At 31.9% G+C, this 15,484-nt stretch overlaps 1 protein-coding gene across 1 annotated transcript in view; it reads left to right on the forward strand.

Moving 5' to 3' along the window:
- The window catches only part of Ndf (Nucleosome-destabilizing factor), a 46,205-nt gene extending 31,907 nt beyond the window's left edge, over positions 1 to 14,298 (forward strand). The window contains exons 8-10 of the mRNA XM_018542347.1: positions 13,069 to 13,179; positions 13,276 to 13,720; positions 13,998 to 14,298. Of these exons, the coding sequence (XP_018397849.1) occupies positions 13,069 to 13,179; positions 13,276 to 13,720; positions 13,998 to 14,197 (756 nt within the window). The 3' untranslated portion in view covers positions 14,198 to 14,298. The remainder of the gene's footprint in view (positions 1 to 13,068; positions 13,180 to 13,275; positions 13,721 to 13,997) is intronic.
- The last annotated feature ends 1,186 nt before the right edge of the window (positions 14,299 to 15,484 follow it).

Raw genomic sequence — 15,484 nt, forward strand, 5'->3', positions numbered from 1 at the left:
TTTGTTAACAAAGAGTAAAGTAGAATAGTAATAAGTAAGGTAAGGTGGTAAACATCTTAGTGACCGGACATTTACACAAAACTTTATATGTGTGTATATATATGTTTGTTTATTATTTATTGTTTATTATTATTAATCTCAAGTGCTTTTCAATGTAATTTGAAATATAATTTAATTGTAACCTTTAAATACATTTAAATTATAATATGCAATAAAAAAACATTAGTAATAATAAATTATGTGTACGTGACCGGACGTTATATTTCTTTTATATTTACTATATATTTTCTAAAATTATTTTATCTAAAAAGATGTGTGTAATAATTGAAATATATTATCTTAATAAAGAATAAATAAAAATGTAAAATTATATTTCGACGCATAAAATTTATTTGTACAGTCGAGAAATTTAACTTTAAAAATTATGTACATTATTTTTGCAAGGCTTTTTTGTTTATATTTGGAGAGAATATATTCATTTAATAAATTGTTAATTATAATGTTTATTTTCTACAAATAAGATTTTTTAAATAAAAATCTGTTTCGTTGAATACTTTTTGCGTTCACTACACATTTTCAACTATTCTTCGTTTCCAGTGAAGCTTCTTTTAATAAAATTTTTCGTATTTCTTCGTATCTTCGAAATTTCGTCGAATTTACGAAATTCTATTCTTTTCTTTCTGCAAAGTTATTTATCTTTGTCTTGCAATTTTTTTGCGACTGCTAAATGATGAACGACCGTTGCAATTCTGCCGGGTGCTTCATCGTCGAGTGTTTTTCTCGCTGGCTTTGTCTTTTTTGTCCGTCATGGCCATTTGTTCCGGGCTTTCGTAGCGGCTTGCTAATTAGCTCGCTATGTTTAACATACCCCGCAAACGTTCCGCCTCTATACCTTCCCTCTCGTCATCGAGCGTATTTCTGCAAGACTTGCAGGTATCAGCGAAGTCAAATTTAATCGCCAGACAATTTCCGCTCGGACGTCTTCGGTGTCCATATGACGCCAGAGAAAATCAGAAGCGCGTATCTCGCGCACTTTCGCACGTACGAGATAATGATCGCGTTCAACAGAAAGTTTATTTTGCAAACTGTTGAAAGTAGTCTTTTCTGAAAAAAGTGTTCTGATAAAATCAACAAAGAAATGTCCAAGAATGGCAATTGGTGGGATAATTGAGACCAACCAGAATTTTTAGGAGTTGATTGTGTATTTTGAAACGAGACAAAAATTACAAAAGTGAGCAAATTTGTTAGGTGTTGACTAATGAAATTATAAATTATTATCCTGGGGCTGAGGTAATATTTTTTGCATTAAAATTATTTACGGATTTTAAAATACTTATCAGCATCAGATTATTAAAATTTTTTAACGAGATGCTTATATAAACAATATTATCTATTAATTGCTTGTCAATTTAATTTTTGATATTAATTGTCAATATTATTATTGCTTGTCAATTTAATTTCTGATATTAATTGTCAATTATTAAATTGTATGTCAATTTAATTTTTAGTATTAGTATTCTAGTTTTGTTAGGATTGTGTTTCAAATAAATATTAAATTCGGTGTACAGTTCATAGGATTGGATATGTGATGATATATAAATTTATTTCGAATTATTTAAGCATTAAAGATCTAACTTGACTAGTTCAGATATACTGAGAAAAATATTTGATCAATGCCAATAAAAAGTATAAACAAAACGAATTCTGATCATATAAATCAGAATTCTAGTTATCGTGATAATTTCTGATTATCTGACTAGAATGTCAATGTTTGATAGATTTAACTATTATCTTTTTTGTTGAATCTACGGGAATTTTCAGTCATTGCGACAAGATATTTTTTTCAGTGTAACTGTCTTTTGCAACCATTTTTACAAAAATTTGTATGTATTCAATAATGCTTATTTAATTTACCTATGGAAGGTTGAAGGGAAAGAATTGTTATAGGTCGTATTTAGGACGAGCCAAAAAAAATTTTTAGAGAAGAAAAAGGAAATCTGACGCAAAAGATGCATTGCAATCGTCGATTTTTTTTTGTAATTTTTGCGTGCGCTCATATGCTGTGATGACAACATTCAATTAAATGCACGGTCGCACGCGATCGCTCGTGTGTGTTCGATTTACAGTTCCTTTGCTGACAATTGAAGTAAAAGCTGTTTCATATCTGACGAAACAATTTAATTATCGTTGAATCGATATTTATGATTACAGAGATACGCATCTAAGTCCGATAAGGCACTAAGCCACGCGAACCGAACACACAGCAAATTTGCTTTTATTTGTGAAGATTTTCATTAGTAATATTTTTAGTTTTGATATTATTAGCAGATTTAATAATTAATGTATGGAGTTATCTAATTTAAATCCCCTAGAAACATTAATCGCAGTTGTTTATTTTAACAATTGCACGTTTAATTTTGCAATCTTTTCGATGCGCTTTCGTTGTAAACACGTGTATATTCCACGATTGCGATAGCACGGCGAATGGTACGGATTACTCCTTGGATTAAAGTATATATACCTATATATATTGATGAATAAAATTAGATTTCTTTTATCTGCTTTGCAGAAATTAAAATTCTTTAATTAAAAAACTTTTCTATTTCGTTAAATCTTTTCATCAGATACGATTAGATATATTGATGAATAAAGAAGTAAATGTGTGAGACTCTTGCACATATTAACGAAATTAAAATTTTTTAATTTGAAAGATTTCAAATTTTATCAAATCTTTTCATCATATATGATTAGATATATTGATGAATGGAAGTAAATCTCTTAATTGCTTTGCAAAAATTAAAATTCTTACATTTAATTAAAAAAATTTTCTATTTTATTAAACGTTTTCATTAAATATGACTAAACATATTGATGAATAGGTGAAGATGTCCCTTAATGCCTCACAAAAACTAAAAGAGCAAAAAATTTTTATTTTAATTTGAAGACTTTCCAATTATACTAAATCTTTTTATCAAATATGATTATAATTCAACGTTTTACGGTATTAACTTGAGTGTGATAAACAACATGATAACAATATACGAGATATTAAAATTTCAATCTTGATAACAGGTACAACCTTGTGCAAAAGTATTAGGCCTTATAACTACCAAGTTATTTTAAATTGTGGGGTAAAAAAAAGCAGATAAAAATAAAATATATATACTTTTAATTAGTCAATATTTATTGTTTTTATTAGTATTTAATAGGTCCACGCTTCGCTTTAGTCCACACGACATTTAACTCTTTCGGCTATTTCAAACTGAGATTTGCCCTGTTCGTGTAAAAGTTGACTCAGCATTTTTCAGGCATTATTATTTACAAAAAAGAATTCAACTTTCAAAAATACGCATATATTTTCACTACGCGCGACAATAGGAAAATACTTAATTGAAAAAATACAAATATTCTCAATTGATCTCTTATCATTTATTACTTCATTGAAACCATATCTTTGTTTACATTTTAGAGTAAACATACCATCTAACGAATCACTAACAAAAGAATAAATTTTAAGAAGGTATGTCGGATATAACTATATCTATATAATAATAAGAGTACCTAATACTTTTGTATAAGACTGTATATTGTTTTTGTTTGTCAAAGAATTAAATGATTAGAGAATTGAACTTTGAAAATCCGATGATTAGGAAGTTTTTATGCGTTCATGATTCATTATGCGGACCGATCTATCTATTCGTCACAAGATTGACGTTTTCATCAATCTCGTTGGCAAACACTTGGTCTCACAAAGAAGTTACGTTTACGATCGTGGAGATGTTGCAAATGCACAATGAGCGCAACGTAGGAATGGCAAGTGGTATTGTCCACTCATCGGCCATTAGCGCGACGCTAAACTGTCAGTCTTTATGTTAAGCAACAGTGCAGTTGTCCACCCACTTGCGTTACGTAGGTTAGACGTGCGTGGTGCGGAATAGCAAGTATTCCACTTTTGTTTAAGGACATCGAGTCATTTGGAGTCGTTTGTAAACGTTTCATTTTTTAATATGATCTACATCTGAAAATAATTAATTCTTAACTGTGAATTTACACTTTTATCATATACCCTTGTAGATATGCGAAGCTTATTTTGTAAATAATATGAGACTACCCTGAGGACTTCTATATATTTTCAAGTACTAAAGAAAAATAAAAATAATTGCTCTATTTATATGTTATTTGTTGTTATATTTTTAGAGTATTCTTTTTAGATGAAAATTAACGTTTAATTTTGTATACACAAGATTCTTAGAAAATTCACGCTTAGTTAAAAATATATCCAATAAAGAAGTAAATATATGTTACTTTTATATGGTACTAACAATAAGATAAGAGTATAATAAAATAGGTCGAGTGTGTTAAAAGAAAATATAAAAAAATATGAGAGAAGATCTAAGCTTAGTTAGCGTCGTCATTTAATTAGAGTCATAATCGCGTGGGTATCGCAAAGAGTGAACTATCATTTAAGAACGTAACTGCGCAAGGAAATTTTCCATTACATGAATCTCGTGAAAATTAAGTCCATAAATCAACGTCTTTATGACACAAAATATGAAAAGTAACATACTTGTTCTATCTTTAATATAATTTATTTGGTAGCACATTTAACTTTATTAAATGCTTTATTAAGCATTTTATACAGGGTGATTTATTTAAGGAAAAAAAATAATATAACTTATGGAATATTTCTTTTATCCTTTTTTTTAGAGATCATTGCATCGTCAATGCTTCTTTTATTTACAATTATATTTTTACTTCTTTTGTCTGCAATTTGAATCTTTTTTGTCCAGCTCAAGTTTCTTTACTATTCTAGGCTTTCAAAAAAGAAATTCAGAGAATTACTTTTCGATATTTTTATTATATTATTAGTTTTTCAACTCAAATGTTAACTTAATGTTAAAATCTTTATTTAATAAAAATTGATTTAAGTAAAAGCGAGGGTGAAGTTTGAGAATGAAATTGCGTTTGCCCTAAAAAAAGACCTAGATTTTAGACGGAGGGTTAAATTCACGTGATACTTCGTCTTTCTTAACTCTCATGGAAGATAATCGGATTTGGAGAAATGTTGATGATGACGTAAACATTATTCGTCAATTGTCACCTCTCTAATGATTCGAGGAAAGCGCCCCTCCCTTCCAAAGAACAAATGTTAACAAAAAATCAAAATGACTTTATTTTGATTCTTAATGAACAGTCCATTCATGACAAAAGATCGTTATTTCGACTTTCATTCTGTCGAAGTTATTTTGACTTTCGGTTGACTTAGTACATTTTTTTGGACAGCGTTACTGCGTGAAGATACAACCAACCGAACATTGTTGGCTTAATATTGCGAAACGCCAGAGCTATATACGTGTTGTAAATGCAGTTAAACAAGAATCGACGTCGGCAGCATGTTATTGCGAAATGCAGACGTGCACATGTGCATCGTGTTTCTCCTAGAAGCCGTTAGATTCCTTCCATCATGGAAGAAGCCGCACGAGTTGGCCGAGCTGGTTCAACCGTTCAAGGCCGTTGTGTGGCGCACATGCATGCATACGTAGGAGAATTCCCGCGATTTCTCGTGGCAGCCTTTCCCTCTTCCTCCCATTGCATTGATCTTATTTTATTTATTTGATTGAAAATCACCTGGAGACATATATATACCTGCTTCTCCTGTGTTTCGCGAGACTGGATTTTCGCGTCAAAAAGATCACATTATTGTATTATTTTTTTCTGCAAATGCTGCAGCAATAAATAGTGTCTGATAGTAGCGAAATATTACCATACATATATTTTACTATACTTGATTTAAAAAATTACCATGAAGTTGCTTAATTATGAAAAATTAATGTGAACAGGTAGAATCGATAAGATAGCTAGTCATCGCATTTTTAGCGGATTTGTATCGTTATTTTATCGATCAGCAATCTTCGACATTCGATATAAAGACTATGGCATATATAATAAAAAAAATCCTAAGTAGTAAACTAATCGGCTAATCATAGTCGAAAAGGTAATAACGTAAGCAGTAGCAAAAAAATGTTGATTTGCTTACGTTTTTTTCTGAGACATTAGCTTAAAGGACAATCTTAATAAGAATTTAATCAGAATTAAATTGAGAATTAATGAGAATTAAAATAGAATTAAAAAGTTTGTTTAGTATATCTTATATTTCGCTCTTTTTATATTTCTTCTTGTGTACATTTTAATTTATACATTTTATTGTTTATTACTTTTATCTTAATTTAATCCACTTATCGTCTTTAATTAGATATCTTAATCCCTATATATTTTTTAAATATATTTAAATAATTATCAAGGAAATTTAATTTTTGCGACTATCACTCTGTCAAGAAAGAGTTTTATCTGAAAAAAGTTTACTGATTTATTAGATTGATTTATTAATGAGGATTCATAGCACCGGTTCTCTATCTCTCTTTCTCTCTCTCTCTCTCTCTCTCTCTTGCTTTTTCTCCCTCTTTTCTTTCATGCAGAAAGAACTTAAAATAACAAGAGTTTAACGGTTATACTTTGCAATTATAAACGATACCATTTTCGTTACGCCAGACGAATCTATATCTATTTCCCCGGCCGCTCTCAATCTGAAAATCCGGTCGCGAATGTTTATCTCAAAGATGTTTTTGAATGTCATGTGATAAACATCTGTGGTGATGTTGCCAGCCGATCGATACTTTGCCAAGAAGATAATGATTAAACTTAATTTAGTCAGAAGCTTCTCTTCACATCTTAATCGAATTTCGCTTAGCTGATATATGCACATGGCTCAAAATAGACGTTGCAAAATATATAATATATCCTTGAGTCAACCCGGAATTGACTCTTACATCGCAAAAATTAAGCCATGCATCATTTATGCATCGCAATCTTGAGTAGGAAATGTCTTTGAAAAATTTGAGAAATTTTAATATCAATATATAAAGTGGAAGCTAAATATTGATATAAACATCATCTTCGTTTGCAATCTTTTAGCACAAGCGAAATTTTACTCTCAAAGAACTTCGTATTAAGTAGGATGAAAAATTTAATTCCGGTGAAATAAGTTAGTTTTTACATATAATTCAGCAAATTTTATCTTTTAATATTATCTAATTAATACAGAACCTAGATACTGATTATGTATTACCCTGTGGTAATACATTATGTATTACCCTGTGGTAATACATATGTGGGTCCTGATGAAGTAAATTAGTTTTAACGTATGTAGCTTATACCGCGATGAACAAAAGAAAAATGTCATTAACAAGGATCAACAAATGGATAGTTGTTGAATTATGGTGTATCATGAGCACAAGTTTTTATACATCTTAGCTCAAAAATGGTCTATTATTAAGCTTTGCGTCTACGACAACTTTTGTTCACTACATTATAAACTGTAGTATATGTGAAAATTAACTCATTTCACCGAGACCTAATTTTTCATATAACTAGCGTGGGATTCATTTTCTCAAATAAAGGAGGGCGGTGTCAAGTTTTCCCTACTAAAATATCTTGTTAAAAACTATTTGGTAATAAATGTAATACACATATATTAAAAGTAATCTTGAATTTTTCTATGTTGTTTGAATGAAAAAGTAATAAAAAAAACTTGGGCTATGTAGTCAAAGAAAATAAAAATATAATATAATTGTAGATGGAGGGTTAAGGAATTTGAGAAATAATTCATCAATCTTGCTTCGTTCGAGACGGTATTTCCAAGGAAGCGCTTATTTTAAGTTGGCGGGAGCATTTCCATGAAAATACATTCCGAGACGCCCTGTATTTGGTGCTCGTCGCAATTGAAGATGGAGTACATACGACCGCTTTATGCCGCGTTGCGATATACGTCATGCGAGAAGAAAGGAACGAGGTGACGGTTCTTTGACCATTAATCGCTTAGTACCGATTCCCACCCGCTCATTCAGAGTCGCTTCCGTCTTCGGAACAATGGCGACGAACGCCGAAGGTCGTGCTGAGCCTCCGATCGCGTAATATTACACATTTTACAGCCTCAGCACGTCGCATTACAGCGTAACGAATTCGCGGCGGGAGTAAAAATATATCGAAGCGATCAAAATTAAATTAATTCCTTATTCTACAATTGTGGGATACCCGTCGTTGAAATAAAAATGAGACATTCAAGACTCTGAATGAATCTCGGATCGCAGCTGTTACTGCTATCGAAAAGAGTTTCACAGTAGTTGCCAAATGTTGATTGAAATAATTTAAATTCAATATTTGATTAATAACTGAAAATATAATTTTATTTTTTAAAATGTTTAGTAATTAATATTAAACAGTTGGTTGTAATATCATATTTGATAATTACATTATATTACAATTTGAAATAGAATCGAAAACAGAGTAACTCTAATTAAGTATGAAGAATTTCTATTTTTGATCGAAGCATAATAATACTTAATACTTTAATTATATCGTATTTTATTATGTTATTGTTACATTATTATATGTATCATGTATTATGTTTATGTTACATTATTCATTGTTGTATTTGATACTTACTTAAATGCATAGAAAAGTAAAATTATTTTTGATTATATTTAACAGAATATCTATTTGATTGAAATTATCTCACTCAACGTTTGATAATGATTATCAGATTTTCTTAATATGATCGTCCATGATCTTACCGATTACAATTTTATCTTTTCTTTCTTTCTGATTTTTATTTACAATCCAATTTCTTACATCGATGAATACGTTGAGAATCATTTTCTGGAAGTTTTAGAACTTTAGAAGCATTTATTAATCCTTTGCAATTTTACGTCTACCTGAATTTGACGTAATCTTTTACGTAATTTTTAACAATAATTAATATCGGTTCATGATTACGATCATCAAATTATGGTTATAATTATAATAATATATTCTGAGAAATTCCTCCATAAATTTTTCGAGATAGTACAAATTTTTTTATTTATGTTATAATTGCTGATTGGATTGAAGACAAAACATTCGATTTTTCTCATTAGTGAGAAACAATTTTGATGTAAAAGGATTATAATGTTTGTTTTTAATTTTAATATTTGAATTTAATTTATTCTTTATCTTTTATAATTTTGAGAACCAGAAACAGATAAGAAGTATAAGTTAAACCGAGATTAAAGTTAATCTACATTGCGATAGAAATAGACATTAGTTGGTCGAGCTCGGATTTCCGCTCAAATATCTACAGAAGAGTTTCCCAGATCCAATGCTATTATTCTTCATTCTATTATATTATAAAATAAGATTAATGTAGAGATATTTATTGTTAAGAAATGTTTTATTCTTTTAAATAAAAAGTTCTTAAATCTAAAATAAAATGATCTTGACATTGATTTCGTGCCAAATATTATGGCACTAACATCGTGTGTTATAATGTTGGGTAAAGACTTATTCTAAACGTAAAAATATGTATAAACTTAATTTATACATATTACGTTCGTCTTAAGACATAATAAAGTCATTATTCTCATTTAATCCGAAAAAGGAAAATTTGAATCATTAGTCTAATCTTAATATTGTTTGATTTTTATAATGCAAAAAAGTTGCGACAAGTTTGAGTACATCAGAAATATTTTTTGTTTCATTATTAGAAATTCTTTCTGAGAGGGCAACGGTTAAAATTTGTCTTTCGTTATTTTTGCGCACTGAAATCTGCGAGAATGCTTCTGAACGTGTACGTTACACGTAACTCTCTAAGTAGACCGTAACGATAGGGATATTACCTCACAACTGTGTGTGTCTCCTGAAAAGGAAAAGAAACTCACTGCCGAAAGTACACGAAGTTAACGTGGCTTTGAAGAGGTTCGTTCACATCGCGTGTCGAATATATTCTGCCTTATTTTGTAATTTCTAATGATATTATATTACCGGATGTCTCAGTGAGGAACTTTTTCTTTTCTATAAATGATAATTGTTATTCATTAATAACAAAATGGTAATACAAGTGTTAATTCGACACCTCTTCAGTTATTATCGACTTTATGATAATTTTTGTCACTATTTTATTACTGCAATATAAGATAAGTTCTTTATTAACTATTAATTATTCAATGATAACGTTATTAAGAATTATAGAATAAAATTCTGTGTCCATTTTCATCAATATATAAAATTAATTTTAATCTTGGTTTAACTTGCTCTCTGATCTTTTTTTAATATTTAGAATTAGAAAGAGACACACACGAAGAGTTAGTTAAATTGAGATTAAAGTTAATCTACATTGTGTGGTAGGAATGGACATTAGTCCTTAATCATGTTTATGTTATGGAATCGTAAGTTTGCAGAATCGAGATACGAACTATCTGTTTTTTCGCTCGTCAAAACTCGTCGCTCGCCTTTTTCTCTCTTTCTTTACCATAACAATGCTTTGTATCGAGAATGTGATTGGAAGATAGGACACGTTGGCCTATCGTGTGTATATACAAGAACCAGCTCGGCCTCGTAACGATAAACATCGTTCGGCGCGTCTTATCCCGCTCCGAAGTTATATAACTCATAAAATCTAAAGGAAACTGCTATTCGACGTGCAATTTGCGATATTATTTGATATAAAACGTTCGATCGTGTTTGATATGACACACGTGTATTTGATACGCATGCTGAGTCACCGGAAAGAGAATGTTGAGAACCTTATACGATTTAGAAGGCACGTTGAAAATGCGTGGAACATATATTTGGAACATATATCGTCTTACAGAAATCTAATACTGGCAAATTTATTATTGAAAGATAGTAATTAATTACTTATTTAGTGTACTAGAAGTACAATACTTGAATAGTGCTTTTAATATAATACTTAAGATAAACAGGCTCGGGAAGTTATTTTTTCAGTTACCTTTATATGTATTGTTATAAAGATTGAGTACAAAAAGGAATACGAAATTGAAACAAATAATAAAATATAATGTAAAGAATAAAATACCCGAACTTATTTGTACTCAATTTCTATAAGAAATGTAAGTATATAAGAGAGAGGTAACTTAAAATGTAATAATTGTTGTCTTTTAGTATATTAACCGGTATTAGATTTCTGTAAAAGTCGTGAAACCCCAACGTGCTAAGAATGTGATATTTCTGTCGCTCGAAGTCGAGCTAAAAATGTAAGCCCAAACAGAAATTTTTGTTTAGACTTACAGGATCATCAATGCTTTTTCAAACCTTTTTATATTGGAAGATATTCTTTGTGTTCAATCACGCGTAGTCATCTCGAGGTCAGTTCTGAAACGAGAAATTCAAAGTCGAAGGATGAAACCTTGTCGTTAGGAATCATTGGAAATATACCACGTGCTTCCTACATTCATTCATCTGACTTTAATTCTGAGAAAGACGCTATTTTGTCTCTGAGTCACTTTATTCAACTAATTTCGTGATGGCTCGAGGTCGAACATCGGCCTTTTTCAAGTCACTTACATCACTTAGTCACAGCAATATTAGTTGCTCCAGCAGAAAAAGTAGCTTTGTTAATCAAATTTTTTAATATGATCTTGCTGTTAGTTCCTCAGAGATCTAAATGTCCAAACCGAATTTAACATATATCATAAAGCCTGACTGCGCCAACATTACTATGACTTTAAACTAGGCTTAAAACTTACTTTCTCTTTTTAAAAGCGATAAGAAAGATAGAAAGTTTTAAGCTTCGCTTAATGTCAAAGTAACGTTGGTACACAATCGAACCTAAATTATATTAAAGAATCATACAACAGTTGCAAAGCAACTTTTCCTGCTGAACGCAGAATTTGTCTTTTGTAACTGAATTAGTATATTTTTAGAATTTAAAGTGAAATAGATATATGTTTGATGTTTGGCGAAGAGATGAGAAAGGATGGTTTAGTGCAAGAATAAAAACAGATCTATTATGGTACGACGAGCACGTTGCGACTGTTACGAGAGAAACGGTCCGTCGAATGGCGTCAGTCGTCAACGCCGAAACTACCGGAAGAATCTCACAAGCGGTCGCGATGATATGAGTCTTGTCTAGAGATCGAACATATGAATTTTGTGCACGCCAACAAGAGAGCTCGTCGCCGAGATTCCATATCGTCCGTATCGATCTCGAGGAGGGAAAGATGCACCATAGCTTAATGGTTAATGGCTACGCGACGAGAGCAATTCGACGACGTGATAAGCGACGAATCGTACTGTCGACCTCGTCCTCAATGAGAAGCCACTACAGAGTAGAGACCTACATGATAGATAGCCACACCCTAAATCAATTTATCGTAGGAGATTATGCGAAGAAATTCGAAAGCGTTCGTGTCATGCAGAATGAAATTGCTAGCCCACGGCTCGTCCGCCATATCCGTCACGATCGAGATAATTGGAAACATTAAAGACATTAAACGCGAGGATTCCACAGGAATCCTCACGAATGTCACGCTTGCGATTCCTGCGAAATCCTCTCGTCGGAATTCCAATGAGAAATTCCACGGGTATTCATGGAGATTCCGGAAAAACTCGCTTCTCGGCAACAATGGCGTCGTTTGCTGATGTGGCCGGTGTGTCGAGAAACGGTTTTTGTTGCAGCCTGTTCGACGACGAACGGAACGACGCGACGCGATGGCGCGCGGCTCCACGCAGTGGAGCCATCTCTCGGCAACAAGTGGTACTAATTATGACTGCACCGTCCTGCGTTAGATGGCGCCTCGATACTGAATTCTGGCCCGCGCGATTGTGTACAATTGTACATAAATTATTTTTAAAATAAAAGTAACGTTTAATTTAAAGTACACGTTGTATACTGAAATATAATGTATATATTTATATAAATATATATATTAAAATATAATTTATATATTTAATACCAGAAAAAATGTTGTACATTTTATTACAACTAATAAACGTAAGGAAACAGCAAATTTTTTAATATTTAGTGTTTCTCTATATCACAATTTAGAATGAAATTTTACATTTTGATCTCTTATTCTTTGACCTACTATTTTAGTTTTTTTAATATCTAAGTTTTAATCCTATAATTGTCACATATATATACATATATAAACCGCGTATTTTGAAATTGTAAGATATGGATAATCAAGACAGTAATAAATTTAATTGTACATATCTATGTATTTCTTTTTGCAGTGCACAGATTTCGTGAAGGCAGGAGCGAAGCAAGGATTAACGCCGTCCGATGTTGTCTTAGCTGCCGATATCACTTTCTCTTGTGTGGCTGACCCTCAAGCTGCTAAAGATGTAAGTGTTTGTTAAATTTAAATATCATTCTTTAAAAGTAATTTTATCCTCCGACATAGTTTTCATTGTATATTTATCACGTTAAAACTTTTTTAGATGGTCTTTGGTAATTGTGGTGTTCTAACGGAGATATCACCCGATAAGAGTTACGTCGAAATGACTGGTATTGATGCAGAAACATCTCAAGATATCGCCGAAGCGATAAACGGCAAAGGTGGTCGTTATCTTGAAGCGCAGGTACAAGGGAGCAAAACTCAAGCGCAAGAAGGTACCTTGGTCATTCTTGCTGCTGGAGATCGGTCACTTTTCGATGAATGCCAATCTTGTTTTGAGGCAATGGGCAAAAATAGCTTCTTCCTTGGCGAAGTCGGTAATGCTTCCAAGATGAATCTTGTACTTCAGTTAATGGCTGGCGTCACTCTGGCCGCTTTGGCCGAGAGCATGGCACTAGCGGATCGCGCTGGACTTCGGCAAAAAGATATTCTAGAGGTTCTGGAGTTGACATCTTTAGCATGTCCAGCAATTCTTGAAAAAGGCAAAGGTAGACGTCTATTTATTTAGCCATTTATTTTATCCACGTCTGCATTAACCCCTTAGTCGATATTAATAATTTTGATAGTAAAAGTCTCTAATAACTTTATAAATTTTTAAAATCGAATAAGGCATAATTTTCTTTATATAGATCTTATAATCTTTGTTTTAACAACATATATATCGTTCTAATAACTACCTGTATTCTAGATTTTACAAACTAGTTGAAAATTAATAGAATCTATGCATTGAATTCGTAATCAACATTCTAATGTTCTGTTTTGCAGCGATTGTTGAAGGCGGTTTCCCTACTCAACTACCGTTACAACATATGCAGAAGGATCTACGACTGTCATTAAGCATGAGCGATCAATTGGAGCAACCTTTACCACTGGCTGCCGCAGCAAATGAAGTGTACAAGCACGCAAGACGTTTAGGATACGGCGCACACGACGCTTCGGCCGTTTATATTAGGGCCAGGTTCTAACGCAGCATACGCTTCGTGTTGTCACCGAGCTTCTTCATATTTATTGCGATACCTGACGTTGTTTCCCGCCGTTAATAGGGAGAAAAAGAGGGAAGAAGAGAGAAAACATTGCATACATAAAAAGTATAGTCCTATATTTTTTGTTTGGTATATGATTTCAAAAGATATATACCCATATAACAAAGTCTAAAATTAAGACTTAAGGTCTTTAAGACATCTCTTAGTCAAAGATGTCTTATGTTTCAATTTTGGATACTTCATGTTGTCTGGGTATGTCATCATTTGTGTACATTTTATGGAAAATAGAGAACGCAATTGAAGTACAGTAACGCGGTAGCGAGTCGTAAAAAAGAATTCATTGATATGCGTCGCTAAAAAAATGTTACATATATAGACGTTTGCAGAATCAATTTTATTAATCTCAAACTATGGCAATGACAAAATGGTTTATTAACTGTAGTCTATATCCAAATAGTTTATATTATTAATTTGAACAATGTTCTTAAGTAATAATTTGAATTATTATTTAAGCAATATTAAGTAATAATTTGAATTATTAACTAAAGTAATGTTATTTTTTTTTTCAATGTCATAGCGATCTCCTTGTACTTGCGAATGAAGGAATTATTTTTCTTTATATACAGACGGAGAAATAGCGGTTTGATTAATATGCTCCCGAGTTGTGTCGATTTCGATCGCGCGCGAGACGCCCACTTGGCTCGGTTTCGAGAGATTCGGGACGAAAGAAAAAAAATGTGCCTTACGATACCGATTGAAGGAAAAAAGGCTTAATAACGTGCGCGCGATGGACACATTGGAAGCGGCTTTATGACAAACGATTACACTATCGGCGTGAGATTAAATCTTGATTGACGGAGAGATTGACGAGTTCAATCACGATGATGACGTTCACAGACGTTAATAGTAGTAGTTACAGGAAAGTGTAGAGATTGCACGCCTCTATGTGGTGCAATTATAAAGTTTAAATTACAACTATGCTATATCTTAGAAGCCAGTCGGAGCGATAACGGCAAGAGGACTGATTCTTCCTCGCGTACTTTCGTCTTTACGATCTAAAGGATAGCTTTTAACTATTTTATAGATGCACTTTTACTTTCATTATTTTTCTTGAATTTATATATCGCACTTTGTACAACGAACAGACGCACTGTTATCTTACGCTATTTATCAGTGAATTAGCTGATCTAACTAAAGGATTACATAGTCAGCCATTTTTCTGAAAATATATCGATAAACTACATGATCGTCATCGAATTTGTTCATGTA

Source organism: Cyphomyrmex costatus, unplaced genomic scaffold (assembly GCF_001594065.2).
Source record: "Cyphomyrmex costatus isolate MS0001 unplaced genomic scaffold, Ccosl1.0 scaffold33, whole genome shotgun sequence".
Taxonomy (NCBI): Eukaryota; Metazoa; Arthropoda; class Insecta; order Hymenoptera; family Formicidae; genus Cyphomyrmex; species Cyphomyrmex costatus.